At 47.6% G+C, this 21,362-nt stretch overlaps 1 protein-coding gene across 6 annotated transcripts in view; it reads left to right on the top strand.

Annotated features, from left to right (window-relative positions):
• ap3b2 (adaptor related protein complex 3 subunit beta 2) overlaps positions 1–21,362 on the top strand; it is a gene marked incomplete at both ends in the record, with an annotated part of 52,739 nt that overhangs the window by 26,619 nt on the left and 4,758 nt on the right. For 3 of the 6 annotated variants that reach the window (XM_084477702.1, XM_084477701.1, XM_084477699.1), the window contains 17 exons: positions 1,065–1,162; positions 1,733–1,787; positions 2,639–2,710; positions 3,146–3,208; positions 3,397–3,529; positions 3,853–3,962; positions 5,297–5,473; positions 6,292–6,478; positions 6,783–6,913; positions 10,344–10,458; positions 10,979–11,144; positions 12,272–12,437; positions 12,786–12,873; positions 13,531–13,640; positions 15,288–15,516; positions 16,210–16,294; positions 17,943–18,040. In XM_084477702.1, coding sequence (XP_084333828.1) covers positions 1,065–1,162; positions 1,733–1,787; positions 2,639–2,710; positions 3,146–3,208; positions 3,397–3,529; positions 3,853–3,962; positions 5,297–5,473; positions 6,292–6,478; positions 6,783–6,913; positions 10,344–10,458; positions 10,979–11,144; positions 12,272–12,437; positions 12,786–12,873; positions 13,531–13,640; positions 15,288–15,516; positions 16,210–16,294; positions 17,943–18,040 — 2,083 coding nt within the window. Of the gene's footprint in view, positions 1–1,064; positions 1,163–1,732; positions 1,788–2,638; positions 2,711–3,145; positions 3,209–3,396; positions 3,530–3,852; positions 3,963–5,296; positions 5,474–6,291; positions 6,479–6,782; positions 6,914–9,112; positions 9,152–10,343; positions 10,459–10,978; positions 11,145–12,271; positions 12,438–12,785; positions 12,874–13,530; positions 13,641–15,287; positions 15,517–16,209; positions 16,295–17,942; positions 18,041–21,362 lie in introns of all 6 variants that reach the window. The other 3 variants (XM_084477700.1, XM_084477698.1, XM_084477697.1) reach the window with 2 other exon arrangements.

The following is a 21,362-nucleotide window of genomic DNA, read 5'->3' as shown; positions in this document are numbered from 1 at the left end:
CCCCTCCCCTCCTCCTCCCCTCCTCCCCTGCCCTCCTCCACCCCTCCCCTCCTCCACCCTCCTCCACCCCTCCTCCACCCCTCCCCTCCTCCACCCCTCCTCCACCCCTCCTCCACCCCACCTCTCCTCCACCCCTCCTCCACCCCTCCCCTCCTCCACTCCTCCTCCACCCCTCCCCTCCTCCTCCCCTCCTCCTCCCCTCCTCCCCTGCCCTCCTCCACCCCTCCCCTCCTCCACCCTCCTCCACCCCTCCTCCACCCCACTCCTCCTCCACCCCTCCTCCACCCCTCCCCTCCTCCTCCCCTCCCCCACCCCCCCTCCACCCCTCCTCCACCCCTCCCCTCCTCCACCCCACCTCTCCTCCACCCCTCCTCCACCCCTCCCCTCCTCCACCCCACTCCTCCTCCACCCCTCCTCCACCCCACCTCTCCTCCACCCCTCCTCCACCCCTCCCCTCCTCCACCCCACTCCTCCTCCACCCCTCCTCCACCCCACCTCTCCTCCACCCCTCCTCCACCCCTCCCCTCCTCCACCCCACTCCTCCTCCACCCCTCCTCCACCCCACCTCTCCTCCACCCCTCCTCCACCCCTCCCCTCCTCCACCCCACTCCTCCTCCACCCCTCCTCCACCCCACCTCTCCTCCACCCCTCCTCCACCCCTCCCCTCCTCCACCCCACTCCTCCTCCACCCCTCCTCCACCTCTCCTCCACCCCACCCCTCCCCCACCCCTCCTCCACCCCTCCTCCACCCCTCCTCCTCCACCCCACCTCTCCTCCACCCCACCCCTCCTCCTCCTCCACCCCTCCCCTCCTCCACCCCACTCCTCCTCCACCCCTCCTCCACCTCTCCTCCACCCCACCCCTCCCCCACCCCTCCTCCACCCCTCCTCCACCCCTCCTCCTCCACCCCACCTCTCCTCCACCCCACCCCTCCTCCTCCCCTCCCCCACCCCTCCTCCTCCCCTCCTCCTCCCCTCCTCCTCCCCTCCCCCACCCCCCCTCCACCCCAGTCAACACTGTAAAGCTCTTTGGATGAAAGCGTAACGAGGACCACCCCCCTGCAGGTGGTGATGGCCGTGGCTCAGCTCTACTTCCACCTGGCCCCTAAAGCCGAGGTGGGGGTCATCGCCAAGGCCCTGGTCCGCCTGCTGAGGAGCCACAGGTGAGACGCACACACACACACACACACACGCCGCACACACACACACGCGCACACACACACACGCCGCACACCCACACAGACGCACACACACGCGCACACACACACACACACACACACAGTATAACATGCTCACCTGTCAGAGCATGGGAGGGGCCTGCCAGGGTCAGGCCACCCCCCTCCCCCATAAGCTATATTGTATTTGTTTCAAACATCCACTAAACATAACTCATATCCACATGGGAGCAGTATATCAGCAACCAACATCACATCCATCTATAAATCAGTCAACATGATTCTGATCATGGCTCTTCAGCCAGTCAACCTTCTTATTACTATTCATGGATCACTTCAGAATAATATCTAAATTAATATCTAAATGCCTAGGATTTAATTTGGTTGAAACTGATTACTAATACTGCTCCACCCCCCCCTCTCACTATCTGTCGCTCTCTCTCCCTCTCTATCGCTCTCTCTCCCTCTCTATCTGTCTCTGCCCTCTCTCATCCTCCTTCTTTCTCTTCCTCTCTCTCTCTCTCTCTCCCTCTATGTCCCTCTCTCATTCTCTCACAGTGAAGTCCAGTACGTGGTCCTCCAGAATGTGGCCACTATGACCATCAAGAGAAGGGTGAGCTTCTGTGAAGATGTTAATCCATATGGAAGACTCCAGAGCAGGTGTAGTAAAGCGCGCTGCACAGTCGCGCATGAGAGAACGCGCGAGCCGCGCATCAGGCAAAATTGCGGTCACGTGACGGTCACGTGCCCCGCGCATGGGCTGTCGCACCGCCCTTTTTAAGGCGCGTCTGATGGCTCGGATCCGTACGATTTTTGTCACTTGGCGTACGAGTGGACAGACAGACCGGAAAAACCACAGAGAGCAAGAATGGATGATTTCGAAGGAAGAGTTGCTGAGCAAGTGCGCCTCTACAGGAGTCTGTATGATACGGATCCGATGATATCAGATCCGATGTGACACTATACATGGACAGTCACATGAACACGGCTGATTTGCAATGTTTGCAATGTCCAATTTTTCTCTACTCTATTTTTTTTCAACGATTACAAAAAAGTTGTCTAAGCACAGGTGGTATGTGTCTGGTGATCATACTGGCTATAGAATATATAACTACTGGCCCATCAACTATTGTAATGTAATGTGGCCTCCATAATAGCAGATTTAATATTGACTACGCCACTCTCGATTACAAGGGTGGCAGAGTCTGGTGATCATACTGGCTATAGAATCTATAATTACTGGCCCATCAACTATTATTTAAGCACAGGTGAGAATGCTCTGTTCAGGAGAAGACTGCACGTACTGGCGTGTCTCAGATCTGCAACTATATATGCTTGCAGCGCGATAGTGGGCGTGAACTCACGTACGGGAAATTGGGTACGGGCGGGCAATACGCGACTGTGCAAAGCGCTTGACAGTGTGTTGACAGAGAGTCTCACTGTGTGTTGCTTTGTGTTCCTCAGGGGATGTTTGAACCTTACCTGAAGAGTTTCTACATCCGCTCCACGGACCCCACCCAGATTAAAGTCCTCAAGGTTCTACTCTGTCCTCTCCTATACTCCATGTCCTTCTCTCTTAAAGTCAAAGTCATACCTAAAACTACTTTTGTTCTGACTCCTACAGGTACTTTGCTCTCTGTTTTTGATCTTGGGTTGGCCTGTAGCTGCTACAATATTGATTTGATTTTAAATTGATTATTCCACTGCCCCTTTGATCAGAGAGACTTATGCATGCTTCTATTACTAGCAGGCTTGATTACTGTAATGCTCTCCTAAGAAAGCTCTAAATAAGCTACAGATAACCCAGAATGCAGCAGCACCTGTACTGAGTCAAAGGCTTCATATATAAATAAAGTTAGATTTATTTTATTTGATCAATATTCAAAGCTGAAACCAAATATTTTCAGCAAACAGAAGTGTATTCAAAGAAGGCTTGTTTACTCTGTTTGTTTGTCTGTTGTTTGTTGACAGCTGGAGGTGCTGACCAACCTGGCCAACGAGACAAACATCTCGACCATCCTGAGAGAGTTTCAGGTGATGGCAGAGTCTGGCCGTTCCACTCGTTGGATTCCCAGTCCATGTTTTCTCTGCACTCCAGTCCCGGGCCACTGACTGAGAGATTCAGTCATCCACCGTGAACACGGCGTATCCATCATGGTTTGGTTAACACACAGTGTGTACCTGTGTGTCGCATTGAGTGGACTTATTTATTATGTTTACAGACGTACATTAAAAGCATGGACAAGGACTTTGTGGCGGCCACGATCCAGGCCATCGGTCGCTGTGCCACTCACATCGGGGAGGTGAGGGACACCTGTCTCAACGGCCTGGTGCAGCTGCTCTCCAACCGCGACGGTCCGTACCCAGCTCCACCTGCTCCGTATCCCTCTCTGTCTCAGCCTCTCTTCCACACATGCATCGCAGGATCACAGGTGGTATTGGAACCTGGCCTGCTACTAGAAGGTGTAATGCCTTCATGGTTAACGCATGCTTCACATACCGGTATATGACCCAAATATTCTCACATGCAAAACGATAACATAGATTCTACATAGAATAATAGATGTGTGTGCAGAGCAGGGCCTATATGACTAGACAGTGACATACACCTACAATGAATAATGACAGATGATTGTATGTGGTGCTGCACACTGAGGGGTTGACTGTTCTCTCTGCAGAGCTGGTTGTGGCCGAGTCGGTGGTGGTCATCAAGAAGCTGCTGCAGATGCAGCCCGAGAAGCACAGTGACATCATCAAGCACATGGCCAAGCTGACGGACAACATCCAGGTGCATTGTGGGATATTTGGATGGGAGATGTATTGATGGTTAATTGTCGTATCCAGTCGATGAAATGGAGAGAATCCCTCTTTTTTTCAAGACATCTAAATGCGTAGTGCAATTACAAAGTCAGAAAATGAACAAGAAAGTTCCAGAATTTTTTTGTTGATTTAAAAAAGAAAAGTTTGTCACATTTTTAATGAACAGTATATAGGCCTTCATTGAATAAAAAAGGATCAAGAGGAGAACACCAGCCACAGGCTAGCAGGATGCCAGCTGCTGCCCCCTGGGGTCCTGGTGAACGGCCCGTGTGGCCGGCTGCGTTGTGCTGGCTAGCATTGCAATGCTAATGTAGGGAACGCTTCATCTTGAGGAACAAGGCCTTTAATGTCCACTCACTCACTAACCGCCAGTGCAGGAGCGCAGACAGAAGAATGAGACAAACAGGGACCAGAGAGGGAGACTGGTCACGCCCAGCATGAGGAAAGAGCTGCAGGAATTGTGATAAGTGATGTAATCATGCCCTGTTGGCTGCTGCCCTCCCACAAACCAGCTGGTACCTCGTCGTGAACACACCGTGCACACGTGTCATAAGAGCACCTCTGACTCTGAGGACCATCAGTCCGTGGGGGCTGCTGCTGTCCTGCTGCTCCTTGTGTATACATGCACACCTGCCTGTAGGGTGCAAACACTGAACCGAACGCACGGCTCTTCATTCTATGACCCGGGTCTGTTCACTGACAGCCCGCCAGCGCGCACGTCCTGCCGGCCACTGCAGGCGCGACCCAGCCCTGTCTGGAGCTCTGGGCTGAGGCTCAGGTTTGTGTGTATGCGAACAGGGTGCTCAACAGTGTGCTGAGCAAGTAGGCCTCATTTCAGAACGCAGAGAAACGTGGGACTGGACCTGTGGGCAGGGGCCTACCTGTGTGGCCCAGGGGCCCTACTGCAGGACCTGGGAGGACGTAGGGAGACAGTGTCTGATTTAGCACACACGTGTGTTGTTTTAAGACACTGTCTTGGTAACGTAGACGTGCTTGGTGTGTTCCGTTTTAAAATATAATATAATATATATATAATATATATAATATAATATAAATATACTAACTTAGTTATAAGGTTATAACTAATTCAGTTATAAAATAATATAATATAATATATAATATAATATATAAAAGTACTTCAAAGAGACCCAGTTTGTTTTGTTACTTGACAATCTGGGCTACGAATCGTACCAATATTTGCGTATAATAGTGAAGTTTAACATATAGGCGTTACCTAAGCTTTAGCGTTTCTGATGCTTCGTTCTCCAGCCAGAAGTGAGTGTTTGTCTCCTGTGTTCCCAGGTGCCCATGGCGCGAGCTAGCATCCTCTGGCTCATCGGGGAGTACTGCGAACACGTCCCCAAGATCGCCCCGGATGTTCTGAGGAAAATGGCCAAGTCCTTCACCAACGAGGAGGACATCGTCAAACTGCAGATCATCAATTTGGCGGCAAAACTCTACCTCACAAACTCCAAGCAGGTGGGAACCACGTCTCGCCTTGATAATGTGGTCGTCTCGCTCGTAGTGGACGAGAGAAATTGACCCAGGCACCATGGTCTATTGATTGTACCGCAACGGAAAAAGATCTAGTATGACTTCCCATGAAGCCATGAAGGCATGACGGGAAACAAACTTGAAAGTGCTGTTTTTGTGTCATGGTCTCTACACAGTCGCCTGTATAGCATCTCCTTGCTCTACAGTGCCTTGATGCTTCACGTGTTGTGTCAGGCAGCACTCGAGTCATTGTACTTTTGATTCTTATTGTTAATAACCGATTTAAATTATTTTTAACTGCATACACACGTAAAAACAACAGTATTCTTTCCATAAGTGCTTGATTCTCAAAAGGGCTATGCTCCCTGTTGTTGCCTCTCTCTCCTTGCCTCTCTCTCAGGTTCAGGTTACTTTATTTGTAACCGTAGGTAAAATTGTTTTGCAGTTTAAAAGTGGGCTTCCGTTACACAGTTTCAGACATCACATACACACAAACACAAATGCGACACACATAGGTCAAATATTTAAAGTGCTTCAGTGCTAATCCCAAATAGGACACTTAAAACTGCATAATTCAGATATATTAAAAAGATAGATAAAAAATAAAATGATCTAAAAATCAACAAATTTATAAATAATATATAAAAATATATGCTCCAGATATATTTTGTGCAAATTTCACAGTTTCTACAGCTTGCTCATCAGCGTGATAGCAGCTGGAACAAAGCTGTTTTTAAAAGGCTTGGCTTTAGGCCTTGGAACTAAAAAGCTCTGGTCCTCCCCCTGCCCTCCTCCGGCTGCAGACCAAGCTGCTCACTCAGTACGTCCTGAACCTGGCCAAGTACGACCAGAACTACGACATCCGAGACCGGGCGCGCTTCATCCGCCAGCTCATCGTGCCCGCGGACAAGTGCGGGGCGCTCAGCAAGTACGCCAAGAAGCTGATCCTGGCGCTGAAGCCGGCGCCCATCCTCGAGTCTCCCTTCAAAGGTGAGGAGCATCACAACACGGCGTCCTCGTGCCGGACGCCCAGGAAGTCACCGTGGACCACATGGGATCATTCACTTCCTGGTCTCGTGGTTTTCGGTTCTTGTCCTGGGCTGTACGTCTTTGTGGACAGGACAGTGTTTATGGAGAGATGGAGAATGAAGTCGTAGCACAGGAAGGCAGGTCGTCATTAAACTCGGGTTGAGACAAGGCGTAACCATGACGACATGATCAGCATGCCAGCATTTTGAGCCCTTCATGGTTTTAGGTTTTTGTGTTGATTCGTGTGTTCTTTGTTCTCTCCCAGACCGGGACCACTTCCAGCTGGGCTCCCTGTCCCACCTGCTGAACACCAAGGCGGGGGGCTACCAGGAGCTGCCCGACTGGCCCCAGGACGCCCCCGACCCCTCCGTGCGCAACGTGGAGGTGAAGGAGTCTGTGCGTGCAGTGGGAACAGTAACATACAGAGACCCCGAGATGAGAGCAGCTGGTGGTGGTGGTGGTGGTAGGATGGAGGGGCCCTCCAGCCAGCCCACCCCCACCTCCACCCCCAGGACGTGGAGGGGAGCGAGGGGGTCTTGCTCCCTCCAGACAGGGCAGTGCCTCAGAGCGGGGGTGGTTGCTGGGTGGGGGGTGGGTGTCTAATAGCGCTGACTCCAATATGAAATTCGTACAACAAGACATGGTCATCTCTCATTCACATACCAGTCACATCAGCATGAGTGTTGCTTGAGCCCCTTCACCCGCACCCCATCATGTAGATCCACAAAGGGATGCAGTTCAAGCAACTCAGCATATCCACACAGTGGAGGTATCTCTGGTTGATATTAAACGTTCAAAAGGCTTTGATGAAGCTCAGAACACAGTAGAGAGATAAGAGCAGTCATATGATTCACACTGGAGACCAGAACCTCTTGACCCCGTCAGCCCCTCTCTGCTGTGCTGCTGTCCCTGTCGGTAGCAACATCCTGGTCGTTCCCCGGGTGAGGCTTCAGCTCTGGCCCAGTAGCACATGGGTCCCTGAAGAGCCGCGGCAGGATGGCTGCTTCAGGCCCTCTTTCAAAACACCTTCCCTTAAAGCAAGCTTAGAAATACTTCTATGTATGGATGACATTTCTGCCAAAGAAACTAAAACATATTTAGCTTAAATTTGCTCGCTGGGTTTTCTGGACGACCCACACAAAATGCACCCCTTCCTATTGGTCCATCCTCTCCACCCCTCATGTGCCATTGGTTCATAGCTGAAGATGTCACATGATGTAAACTATGCCATCTGATCCAGCCTTTGACTGCTGATGTTGTCCGGCTGGTATCCAATCACACCAAAGGTCCAGTGCTCACTTCAAGGCTCTTTCACTTGTCATGTTAACAATGTCATTTCTAATTTTTGGTTTCTCACTGAACACGTCCAAAGTGTATCTGTCATATGTCATTCAGAACGATGCTCAATGACACCACATGTGTGCAGTGAAGCAGGATGCCTGTGCTCATTCTAATTGCTTTCTAGCAGGGGATGCTGCCAACCCATAGATGCAGATGATTAGCAAATAGGCATACGCTCCTGCCTGCTGAACACCTGGAGAGGACTCACCCACTGACTTCAAACACAGTCACTGACATCCATCTCTGCCTCTCTCTCTCTCTCCCTCTGTCTCACTCTCTCACTGTACATGACAATGCTTCTGCAGCTAGAGGAGGTGTATCCCAGTGAGCAAGGCCGGATTGGCCTGCTGGGAGACAGGCGAGAGGTGCCCCCCCCCTACTCTCTCTCTCTCTCCCTCTCTCCCTCTGTCTCTCTCTCTCTCTCTCTGTCTCTCTCTCTCTCTCTCTCTCTCTCTCTCTCTCTCTCTCTCTCTCTGCCTCTCTCTCTCTCTCTCTCTGTGTGTGGGAGTGCTGTGGTTTGGTTTTGACTACTCTCTACTCCCCTCTCTCTCCCCTCTTCCTTGTACCATGTTGAGGTAAACAAGTATGAGTATCTTTTACTGCCAAGTGGAAGCTTTGACTTGCTGTCTATTCTTATTTGTCGCTTGGGCAACATTCAATTTCAAAATATGCAGCTAAAAATGACATGGAGTTCGTCGTGAGTAAGTCATAGACTTAAGTCATAGACTTAAGTCATTAAGGATTGGCAGTCTTGTTTTCTTATTCCTCTCCCTTTGACCGTAGGGGCCTACTGAGGTGCTTATTACAGTTTGCCATGTAGCTGAATTCTGTCCCATGAAAACTATGTTTTCATGCACGTTACAAATGTTTGGTGTGCTGTGTGATTTCTGAACAAATGACCACTGAACCACTAATTCACCACTGTCCATTCCCATTGTGACTGTCCATTTCTGATTTCTAAAACAAAACATCCTGTGAAGTCATTTACAAAGACATCCAGGTTTAGTTGTCAGCGTTGTGCTCATTATATTTGAGCGGTTTACATCGATGGTAATGGTCGCCTTAGAGGGGTTGGCAGGAAAGGTGTCTGCAATGTCCTTTACTGTTCTCCCATGTCTCCCCTCTCACGTCACAACCTAGTCAGACAGTGCCTCTTTCTCTGCTTATGCTTTCAACAAGATGTCCCTCCTTATTTTTTCTTTGAAATCTCCTCTCTATTACAACCCTTTTGTTTTCTTTTTCCACGTCTGCCAGGTTATTACGCTGCTCGAAAGAGTCACAAAATTAACAAGTGTGAGTCAGTCAGTGTATCATCTAACGCCCTTCTCTCTGAGCCTCCGTCCACATAGCGCCAGAACCCAAGTGTCCTTTGATTTCACACCTTGTATAGTCGCTGTACTCTGCTTAGCCCAACCTAAGCCACCGACACGCTTACCTCCCCTCTCTGCAGTCTCAACCATTACTGAAGTGACTCTTTTCAGAACCATTTTACCACCAGAAAGCTTTTTAAATGGGAGGGGATTAGACACACACTAACTAGCATTATTGGCCTAACTATACTAATTATTAGCATACCGCTAGTCTCAGACAGAACAAGGACAATTCGATTAATTTAATAACAACAACACTTTTAAGATTTGCCACCAATGCTTAGAACTTAAAGACTTGTTGTACTGTAAGGAACCACAAGTACAAATAAGACGTTTGGTTCTACCGAATGGCATGTATAATATTTATAAGCATACATAATCGTTCTCAAAAGAGATCACTTTGCCTAATGGAACTGCTCCATGTTTTGAACAAATCAATTCCAAAACATTTCTGCAACTGGTCATGAAGGTATTTCCTGGTGCTAGCATCTAGTTTAGAAACCTAAGGGGCAGGAGGGGTAATAATAACGCAGGCATTAAAGAGTAACCGCACACTAAGCTACATTTGTGAATTTGCTGCTGTCTGTAACTTCCAATGCATCTCAAGGTAAAAAGAGTGAAAAAATACACCAGATTCATGTTTTCTGTATTGTTCAAATCTATGAAAAATAACAACTCTTAGCTAAGAGTAAATATCACTAAATAAATATCAATGTTTCCATCCACATAGGGTTAGGAGACATAATTATAACTTTTCAATTATAATTTTAGTCATTTAGCTCTGTTCATTTATACAGATTGTCAATGGATGGTACAATATAACCTGGAGATGGCAGCAAACAAAGCAAAGCAGTCGCTGCAATGTTACTCTTTAATGGACCTTTAGTCTACGGATACGGGCAGTATCCTGATTTGGAGATGACTCTAGATTGGAATGGCTGGCTTTACTTGGCTGCATCATCCCGCCAGGCAGAGGCGTTCATGGCCGTGCTGATGTTTACTCCTTCCCTTCAACCTTTGCTTTGGTCCGAGAGGGTTTGTTCAACCGAGCTCCAATGATTGGTGACGCCTGTGGTTGTCGTGGTTGTGGTGGTGGTTTGTTGTGGTGTTGCTAGGTGCCTGAGTGGACCAAGTGCAGCAGCCGGGAGAAGAGGAAGGAGAAGAAGGTAGAGAAGCCGTTCTACTCCGACTCCGAGGGCGAGTCGGGGCCGACAGAGTCTGCGGACAGCGGTAACTCAACATGTTATGCGTACCTCAGTCTGGATTGTCTGTTTGTTTAGAAGGGATAGCCTGGAGATCACTTACTGACTGCTGCAGACGATGAACCTTGACCTGAACAAAGCACCAGCCTTTTGGTGGATCTCAAACAATATTCTTTTTCGACTTTTCCCTTTGCTTAGACTGTTATCTGACGTATGTATACATGTTTTACGTATGCTAAACTAGAAAAAGTCCAGGAGGAGTATTTGCGCCCACTGAGAACGGCCCTCAGTAAGTGTGTGAGACAGCTTGTTTGTGCTCTAAATCTGCTACAGTAAGTGTGACTTCAGACTGCGCTCAAGTGCAGAAGTCCCGCCTCCTGGCTACCTGCAGTGTTTATAACTTCTCGGGGATGGGATTTTGCCACAAAGCGTTGGACCAATCCCAACAGAGTGGGCATGCTGACCAATCACGGCAGACTGGGCTACTCTGGAGGGGGGCCTTAAAGCCGGCAGCCATCTTGAAACGTCCTGCTCTTTTTACTCTGCAGAGTCGGACTCGGCCAGCAGCTCTGCCAGCGGCAGCGAGCAGAGCGGCTCGGGGAGCGAGGAGAGCGAGGAGAGCGAGGAGCGCTCTGACTCAGACGAGGAGGAGGACGCCAAGAAGAGAAAGACCCAGAAGAAGGAGCCCATCAAACCGGTGCAGGAAAGTGAAAGGTAGTCTGTGACTTGAGACGTGTTCTGGTCCTGAGAGCGAGGGTCTGACACACACACACACACACACACACACACACACACACACACACACACACACACACACACACACACACACACACACACACACACACACACACACACACACACACACACACACACACACACACACACACACACACACACACACACACACACACACAGTAAATGGTCCTCATTTACCATGCACCAAAGCGCGTTACAGTGTTGACTGACATTCACTCATTCATTCATGCACCCATTCACACACCGACGGCGGAGTCAACCACGCAGGGCGACAGCCAGCGCGTCAGGAGCAATTAGGGTGAGGCGTCTCGCTCAGGGACACCACGACACTCAGCTAGGAGGAGCCGGGGATCGAACCAGCAACCTTGCGGTTACCAGTCAACCCACTCTACCTCCTGAGCTAATGCCGGCCCATGCACACATGCACACACACACACACACATACACACACATAGTACACATAGTTGACATTCACGCTCAAGAGCGGGGAATCTTCTATAAAAACACAAGAAAGTAAAGTCAAAATGAGCCCATTAAACTGATTGAAGAGCAACATAGTAGAGAAATACATCAAATAAGTATGTCCACACCGTTGGCAGTTCTTTTGGTGATCAATCTTTAAAGGGAGCCCCAGACAGACGCCTGTGCTGCTCCTGTTAGCGGAGCGTAACAGATCCACTATAAAAGCCTGCATTGACACAGAGATGAGAATGTTGTTGGTGGTGCGCAGCAAATCTGGAATTGGTAACTGAACATCTAAGATCTACTGATAATGTCAGCTTTAGATGTCCAGAGCTGACATCTAGAACTCTTTTCAGCACCCTCATACAATCCATCATACCGTTTAGATTGGGTCATTTCACAGAAGGCACTAGGTTGCTTTCTTTGTGACAAATTTAGAATTTAGAAGATTCCCTGCTTGAGGTCAATTGGGGTCAAAATGCATCATTTCTTAATTGCTTTTAACAATAGTTGTAGTCATACTAGTTGAACACTCTGCAGCCCCCCTGTCTTACCCACCTTGTTTACTGCCATTGTAAAGTGCATGTGTCATCATTACTGAGTCTCGTCTCTTCATCCCCAAGTGAGCAAAGCAGTGAAGAAGAAGTGAGGAAGAGGAAAGTTAGCAAAGCTCCGGCGAGGAACGTGTCCGAGTCCGAGTCTGAGGACGACGAGGACAGCCCGTCAGACAGCAGCCAATCAGAGTCCGAGGATTCTGAGTCCGAGGCTGAGGTCAAAAAGAAAAAGAAGGTCAGAGGATGACGAATAACGAGGTCTTTAATACACATCATAGATTCAAGACTTAAGAAGCATTTCATTCATTTTAGAAATGTCATGATACTTTATTGAACAGATATAGCTGTACAGCTGATATATTTGATATATATATATATATGTACTGCAGTCATCACTTCATCCCTTCTTCCTTCTTCAGATTTCGATTTTTCTTTTCTTTGTCTCCAGACTGAGTGGATTGAGTTTAGGGTGGATCGGTTTTCTTTGATTCAAACAGACATGCAGATAGGGCAGGTATGGTACAGTCTAATAACATGGGTTCATTCATGTTTCTTGTGAATGTCATTTGATTGGTCCACACAGATAACTCCGCCCAAAGCCCCCACTAAACCAGTGAAGAAAGAGGGCAAGAAGGAGACGAAGGAAATGTCTCTCCTGGACTTTGACGACTGTAAGTCACATGTTCCAGTCAGCGCTGTCTGGTGTGTGTGTGTGTGTGTGTGTGTGTGTGTGTGTGTGTGTGTGTGTGTGTGTGTGTGTGTGTGTGTGTGTGTGTGTGTGTGGGTGCTGATTCTCACCGTGCAGAAGGGAGTATTGATTTGAGCAAGGTAAACGGATTGGTAAAGAAATGTGCTGTAACCATGCAGATGACACACAGATTAGATGACTTGTGACCAACCTATGTTAAGGTTGGTCACAAGGGAATATTTGCTATTCTAGCTGTTGGTCCATAAACTTAAACATAAACTGATTTTCATCGTTTTTTTTAAATCTCATATTATTATGTTCATAGGATAATATAAGGATAACATATAGTTTATATTATAGTAATAGAGTGACGCAAGAACGCAGGTGGAGACGTGGTTATCCAGTTAACTCTCATGTACTGGGGAGAGAACAATGTTACACTGAACAGGTGCCCTAGAGCAGCTCGTAACAATGCACTTATCCACTGCATACATAACACACATCATGTATAAACATCATGTGTAAACTAGACGGACCAGATAGCCTCTGGTTACCACTGCAGCATGTTAACTAAACAATGTACCTCACCTCTCTGTCCCCCTCTCCCCCTCTCTCCCCTGCCCACGCTCTCCCCCACTAGTCGAGCCCACCCCCTCCCCCCAGGTGACACCCGTGGGTAACTTCCTGTCCAGCAGCCTGGTGACGGACCTGGAGGGGCTCTCTCTGACCGACACCGTGCTGTCTCCTGCCGTAAGACCCCCACACTGCTCCTCATGGCTCATACAGACCAGGGCCGCCGTCTGCAGTCCCAACAAAGGGATTCACCAGCTCCCATTCCACATGGGAGCTGTCAGTCAGCAGTCAGTCAGTCAGTCAGTCAGTCAGTCAGCAGTCAGTCAGTCAGCAGTCAGTCAGTCAGTCAGTCAGTCAGTCAGTCAGCAGTCAGTCAGCAGTCAGTCAGTCAGTCAGTCAGTCAGTCAGTCAGTCAGCAGTCAGTCAGTCAGTCAGTCAGTCAGTCAGCAGTCAGTCAGTCAGTCAGTCAGTCAGCAGTCAGTCAGTCAGTCAGTCAGTCAGTCAGTCAGTCAGTCAGCAGTCAGTCAGTCAGTCAGTCAGTCAGTCAGTCAGTCAGTCAGTCAGTCAGTCAGGAGTCACTCAGTCAGTCAGCAGTCAGTCAGTCAGTCAGTCAGTCAGTCAGTCAGTCAGTCAGTCAGCAGTCAGTCAGTCAGTCAGTCAGTCAGTCAGTCAGTCACTCAGTCAGTCAGCAGTCAGCAGTCAGTCAGTCAGTCAGTCAGCAGTCAGTCAGTCAGTCAGTCAGTCAGTCAGTCAGCAGTCAGTCAGTCAGTCAGTCAGTCAGTCAGTCAGGAGTCAGTCAGTCAGTCAGGAGTCAGTCAGCAGTCAGTCAGTCAGTCAGGAGTCAGTCAGTCAGGAGTCAGTCAGTCAGTCAGTCAGCAGTCAGTCAGGAGTCAGTCAGTCAGTCAGTCAGTCAGTCAGTCAGTCAGTCAGCAGTCAGTCAGTCAGTCAGGAGTCAGTCAGTCAGTCAGTCAGTCAGTCAGTCAGTCAGCAGTCAGTCAGTCAGTCAGGAGTCAGTCAGTCAGTCAGTCAGTCAGTCAGTCAGTCAGCAGTCAGTCAGTCAGTCAGCAGTCAGTCAGTCAGTCAGTCAGTCAGTCAGTCAGTCAGTCAGCAGTCAGCAGTCAGTCAGTCAGTCAGTCAGCCAGTCAGTCAGTCAGTCAGCCAGTCAGTCAGTCAGTCAGTCCCCGGAGTGAGAAGACTGAGATGAGAAATATAACAGCAAGGGAAATATTTTTGGAGCTTTTCGATGACGCATTCTACAAAACAATAAACTACACATGTAACAGACATGGATATCGTCTATGGGTCTAAGTCCCTCCCTCTTTCTGGCCTCTCACTAAACCTTTGTAAATGTAGTGGATATCCCTCGACCAGAAGACCCACCTTCCCTCTCTTGTCAATCTCTAAAGGGAGCCCCATGTTACTGAGGAGGATATCGTTCCTTCCCTAGGGGGCTTAGACGTCCGAGTCCTCTCTCTTTTCAATGAATCATGGGACGCAGCTCGTTCCATGTGTCCTGAGAACACTAACACTGGGGAGCACAGTCTAGTGCAGGGCGTCCCCCAAAACACCCTGAAAAATGTCAATGTAAAATACTTGTTTGATGTAAAACTACCACCAATACACATATAGATATCCATATAGATATATATACGCAGAGAGGTATCCGTGTCAGATTTCCCCCTATACTGTGACCCGAAATAGTGTACTACCAAGTGTTCATTATTAGGCCACAAGTGAGCCGATTTGAACACACACAACTTCTATATATAATAATAAGTAACAATGAGGTCTTTTCCACCCTCCCTCCCCTCCCCCCTCCTCCAGACGATCTCTCCGTCCGGCTCGCTGAAGAGCTACGAGCTGCTGCACCGCATCACGGGGGAGGGTCTGGGGGTGGAGTACTGCTTCAGCCGGCAGCCCTTCCTCCCCGACCCTCACATGGTGGCCGTGCAGATCCAGTTCACCAACAGCGCCGCCGCCGAGGCCAAGAGCCTGCGCCTGGAGGAGGCCAAGCTGCAGTCCGGCATGCGGGTCAAGGAGTTCCCCGAGATCGGTCAGTTCAGAGCGGGCCGGGCGGTGGTACCCGGGCGGTGGTACCCGGGCGGTGGTACCCGGGCGGTGGTACCCGGGCGGTGGTACCCGGGCGCCACTAGGGGTGCTGCCCTGGGGGAGGTGCTAGGGGTGCTGCCCTGGGGGAGGTGCTAGGGGAGGGCCCTGGGGGAGGTGCTAGGGGAGGGCCCTGGGGGAGGTGCTAGGGGAGGGCCCTGGGGGAGGTGCTAGGGGTGCTGCCCTGGGGGAGGTGCTAGGGGTGCTGCCCTGGGGGAGGTGCTAGGGGTGCTGCCCTGGGGGAGGTGCTAGGGGTGCTGCCCTGGGGGAGGTGCTAGGGGAGGGCCCTGGGGGAGGTGCTAGGGGTGCTGCCCTGGGGGAGGTGCTAGGGGAGGGCCCTGGGGGAGGTGCTAGGGGAGGGCCCTGGTTCACAGGGTGTTTATTTTCTTGCCTCTTTAAATGATGAGGACCAAATGGCTTGATTGACATTATTATCCAACTCCATAGGGGAGGAACTACTACATGTCTATCAGTAGTTGTTGCTGTGCTGCTGCACAACCAAAAGAACCAAAAACAGGACAGAGCTTTCACGGTACAGAATACCAAAAGTAACCCTAACAGAGTGAGGTTTGTCTGCAAAAACTGCATGCGACCTAAAGTGCCAGTGGTTGTGTTGAAGCCTCTTCTTCTGTGCTGACAGAGGTGCTGCCAGCAGGGGAAAGTGCTACGGTGGTGATGGGCGTAGACTTCTGTGACTCCACCCAGGCAGCCAACCTGCAGCTCTGGTAAGAGTGATTCTACTGGTAAACAATGGACCCTTATCACAGGCCCTGGTCCTGACAGGACGTTTTTGTGACATTTGGTAGGTGTTATTCATGTCTTTCATAGCAGCAGCATGGTCCATGAATATGCACCACCATACCTAAATCCAACAGGCCCTTGATTAATGTTATGAGCTGTGTCCTCCTGTTAAAGGGGTCCATTCCATACTCATGGTGTGTTCCAGATGCCTCGGACACCAGCCTTCCGAATTGCACTTGTGACGTTCCTGTCTTGTAGTATTTATAGCGTTCCCGTTCGTCTTTGTGATCGTGTCATGTCATTGGCTAGTCATTGTTAGCTACATTATCCTCTTTAGCAAACCAGCTCGAAAAACAAACAACACAACTTTACATTGTATTGCACACACAGCAAGACCGTGCAATGCATAAATTGGTGACCTGAATAAAGTAGCATTGTAATCAAGTGTGTAAGAGCATTTAAAATCAACATAATATGACCAACATGGTACAAAGACAAAGAAAATAAATGTCTTTATGGGCGCAGCCATTTTTGTTGTCAAGTTGCCTCACATCGCTCGCTCTACTCTCTATTTCACTCTAATTCCGAGGGGGACCGTCCAAAAGGGGGCGTGCCTCAGAGAAATGCCGCAAGAAAGCTGGGAGATTTCCCCACTTGCAACTCGGAAGGCTGGTGTCCGAGGCATCTGGAACAGATCTGCTCATTGTGATGCAGGTGGTCTTAATGAAATTAGATCATCTAAATGTGCCTTTAAAAAACAAGGCTCTTGGTCAGGAACTAAAACCTTATAGTAGAAAAGCTTAAAGCTATATTTGCGGGGATGTTTCAGTTCACTTTGTTTGAGGACGCTGAACAGAAGTACTTTCTCTCTCTGTGTCGGTCATTTGCTCGTATTTAAAAAGTTATTTAAAGCCTTTTTTAAAAGTTGTTTTAAAGTTAAAGCGTTTAGTTGTTTTAACATGTTGTATTGTTTAGTACAGTCATTCCCAAAGTGTGGTCCGCGGACCACCAGTGGTCCGTGACGGTACTGCAGGTGGTCCGTGGAAAGCAAAATAAAATATTAAATAATCATGGTTTTATTTTACATTAATTTTACCAGGAAACTACCCAGGAAATCTACCAGGAAAATCTGTACAGTAAAAGTTATTACTGTATAGATTTAATACTCAATTGCTATGGAAATTGGGCTGTTGTTCAAAGGAACCTGATTATGGCCTCGGGCGCTTGAGTAAATAAATAAATAAAATATGTGGCAGCCGTTGTGTGCAGTTAATGATGCTATGACCAGTTATTTTTAATGCTAGTAGGCATATTAAGAGGTGCAGGTAATTCAGGTAGGACTGTGTGAAGACATATTTTATTACGTGTATATTGAGGTGGTCTGTGAAAATTCTTGATTACAAATAGTGGTCCACACACACACAAAGTTTGAAAACCCCTGGTTTAGTAGAAAGTGATGTAGTTGGCGTCTTTCTCACATCAAGCTTACCTTCAATAGGTTAGGACTACTTATATTTAGTTTCATTCCATTTACTTTTAATTCCAAATTGGATATGACATCAATACTTCTGATCTGATACAATGTAATGTAATGGGATGCATGATCTATGATTGTGTTGTGTCTGTCTGAAGCACTCACAGCAGGAAGTTCTTTGTGTCCATCCAACCTCCGGTCGGAGAGTTGATGACCCCTACCTTCATGACAGAGAACGAGTTCAAGAAAGAGCAAGGTAAGAGCAGCACACTACCAGTACCGTGCTTTATTCAGCTGGAGGTCGTCTTGCCAACCCAAACCCTTTTATAACTCTCCAGTTCAGATCGGTTGGTATCATTTCCCAGAAGGTTAAATTCAGTATTTCAAGTTGTTTTTCTATTTGAAATTGGTTGGTAAGATTCTTGGCTCGTTCCGAACTTTCGTCTTCAAATCAAAACCAAAAACATGTAATTTGCACATTTCTCTCCTGTGGTTCCCATGGTTTCCCGATAGAGATGCTCTTAAAGAATCTAGGTAAGTGGGCTTTGTTGTTGGCATCACTGTTCCAGCCGTCTGTTGCCACAACCTGCCTTTAAAGAGTAATCAAACACTAAATCAGAAAATAAAGTAACAAGTTTGGTTATTGCATGTTTCTAAATTGGTGCCATGAACTTTGACCCTCCTCTTATTTTAGTGTTTGTTTACACTTCAAACCCACCTTACATAAAGTAGTCCTCCTCCCTTTGAAGCTTTAAGCTGACACAGCCCCGCCTGCCCCCCCACCCCCACCTTGCCCACCACGTCCCACCCACGTACCCCTACCCCATACAGACCGGGTCTGAACCCCGTACAGACCGGGTCTGAAAGAGACAAACTAGTAGGACGATACAGAATGCTGGATCTGCAGTTGTTTATTGTTCTTCACCACCAGCTACTGACCATGTTTGCACTTCAGATTGGAGTTTGAAGCGATAATATGGAACATTCCTCATTAGAATATCTAAAAACAACTAAACCTATATATTTGGTTGAATTGTGTACTGACATTATCCGAAAGGTTTCAATAATGTTCAAACCAAGAGAAATATGTTGTTTACTTCTGGGGAAACATTAATCAAGCAGAGACCTATTTCATTTATATGATATTTCAATAACGATCTCGCTTACTACGATCTGCTACAATGATCCATCACGTACGGTAACATTACACGCTCATAAAGTTATTTTGAGAAAGTGCTGGGCGCGATTAAGTTGGCCCCACAACATTAGCTGCAGCAGTAGTGGTAGCAGACTCATCTGATGGCACGTTAGAGGGCTCATGTTACGTTCTACCTTATTAGGAACTTCAGTAGAAGGAAGTGAAAACGAGAAAAAACGTGAATAAACCGATTTCTGCATCAGATAGATTTTCTCGGGAATTGGAGGGGAAGACAACAATCCTCCATCAGACAACAGACCCCATGCTACTACACAACCTCATCTGTTGAGTGAGATCCTTCACATCTCTATATCTTTAATCTGTGTGATCAAACCATAAACCTGGTTTAAATAAAACATCCATTACCAATATCATTTGGCAAAATTACTTTACTGTTTTACTGTTGATTAATGAATTACTGTTGTGCCAATTCTGCTTAAAAGCATTTACTGTGAACACGCCATAAATGTTAACAATAGAAATATAGCAATTTGTTTTTTGTGAATGGACATTATGTTTGTTTGTTATGTTGTCTCTGTACTGAACATTGATTCCAAAATATGTAATAGTTTGTTGCCATCGCTTCCATTAGTGGCTGGCAGGTTAACGCTAAATGGTCACGCTCTTCAGCAGAATCGATACAAGGACGTTTTATTGACAAAGTATTTTGGTAACGGATGTTTTAGTGAAGCCAAGAGACGGTTACAGTGATCACCCCGACCAGTGAGGTCCTTTAAGGTTCATATGTTGGTTGTAAGATAGAAGCGCTGCTTAGAACTGATGAGGGCCCCTGTGTGACTGAACCTAACTGATGAGGGCCCCTGTGTGACTGAACCTAACTGATGAGGGCCCCTGTGTGACTGAACCTAACTGATGAGGGCCCCTGTGCGTTACAACTCCCCGGAGTTCTGTGGGTTCCTTTTCAAGAATTACCTTGAGAATAAAACAGCTAACACATCATGGTAAATGGACTGCATTTATATAGTGCTTTTTTATAAGCAGTTGCCACTCAAGGCGCTTTACAATGTTGCCTAACATCCATACACGCATTCACACCGACGGCAGAGTCAGCCATGCACGACGACAGCCAGCTTTTGGGAGCAGTTAGGTTTAGGTGTTATGCTCATGGACTCATAGCTATGAGATATGAGACGTAATTGGAAGGAAGAGTCATACCCCCCACCACACACACACACACACAGGGGCGTAGCCATCAGATTGTTCAGGAGTAAGCCGACTTCTATTGAGTGATTTATCATCCTCGCATCCAATTGCGCCTCTCCTTAGTGGCTGAATAACCAAATAACCGCAAACAGCTACCGTACGGCACAGACTCAAGTAAAATGATCAAATCAAAGATTTTAGCTGCCAAACTCTGGTTGAGTTGACACAGAATGACCCTCAGGCATCTGCAGGGTAAATAGACACAAGTGACAACACTGAACATAGAAAGTTCAGTAAAACATTGTTTCTATTAGCAGTTATTTTAAGTCAATAGCACACAAATCGGCATGGAAGTGACAAGGTAACTGGGTAATAAGCCACATCATTTATTGGCATGAAAACAAAAAGTGACATAACACTGAAAACAAGTATCATATTCTGCAGGCTCTACTGATAGAGCTATATTACATTCAGTGTTGCCACAGTTACCTTGAAAAAGTGATCAGATTACTGATTACTCCTTTAAAAACTAACTTTACGTTACTTTACTGATTACTGATTTTAAAAGTAGTTACTTACTAGTTACATTCAGCAGCCAACAACACCCCCTGCTGCCTCAAAATAAAAATGACAACCGATTTTGCCAATGCTAACTTTTTGGAAGTGCAATGTCATTAATGTATCTCTTGACAATTTAAGTTTAAGTTAAAAACAATTTCCTGAAAAAATACATGTATTTTTCAGTCATTTTTTTAATCTTCAAAGTGTATTGGCCAATCAGATTTGTCTTGATGTGATTGCGATTCAGCCTACGAATAGCATGCACGCACACAGCCAGGCAGACACAACAATGACGAACAAGTTCTAGAGTGGTCTGCAGAATACAGAGCCTGTGTAACATGTAAGGGATAATCATCTCAAGGCAGGGCAATAAACAGTTTTATATGTCCGGCTCGTGGACGGCTTACCACCTGAGACGAAGTCGAGGGCGGTAACCTTCCACGAGCTGGGCATATCAAACTGTTTACTGCCCTGCCTTGAGGTGATTATCCCGTTTATTCTACTTCTTGCTTGCAAACATAATAAAACAATTCAAATACTTTAATAATTATGCTTTTTCTTATTCGTATTGCGTGCTTATTAAATGTATACTCTGTTTGAGTTCATCTCCCTCAAAAAGTAGTCTCCTTTAGAACTACGGTGAATAACGTTAGCT

Source organism: Micromesistius poutassou (genome assembly GCF_964030765.1).
Source record: "Micromesistius poutassou genome assembly, chromosome: 13".
NCBI lineage: Eukaryota > Metazoa > Chordata > Actinopteri > Gadiformes > Gadidae > Micromesistius > Micromesistius poutassou.
Note: the sequence above shows the minus strand (reverse complement) of the source record. Positions and strands in the feature narration are given on the sequence as shown.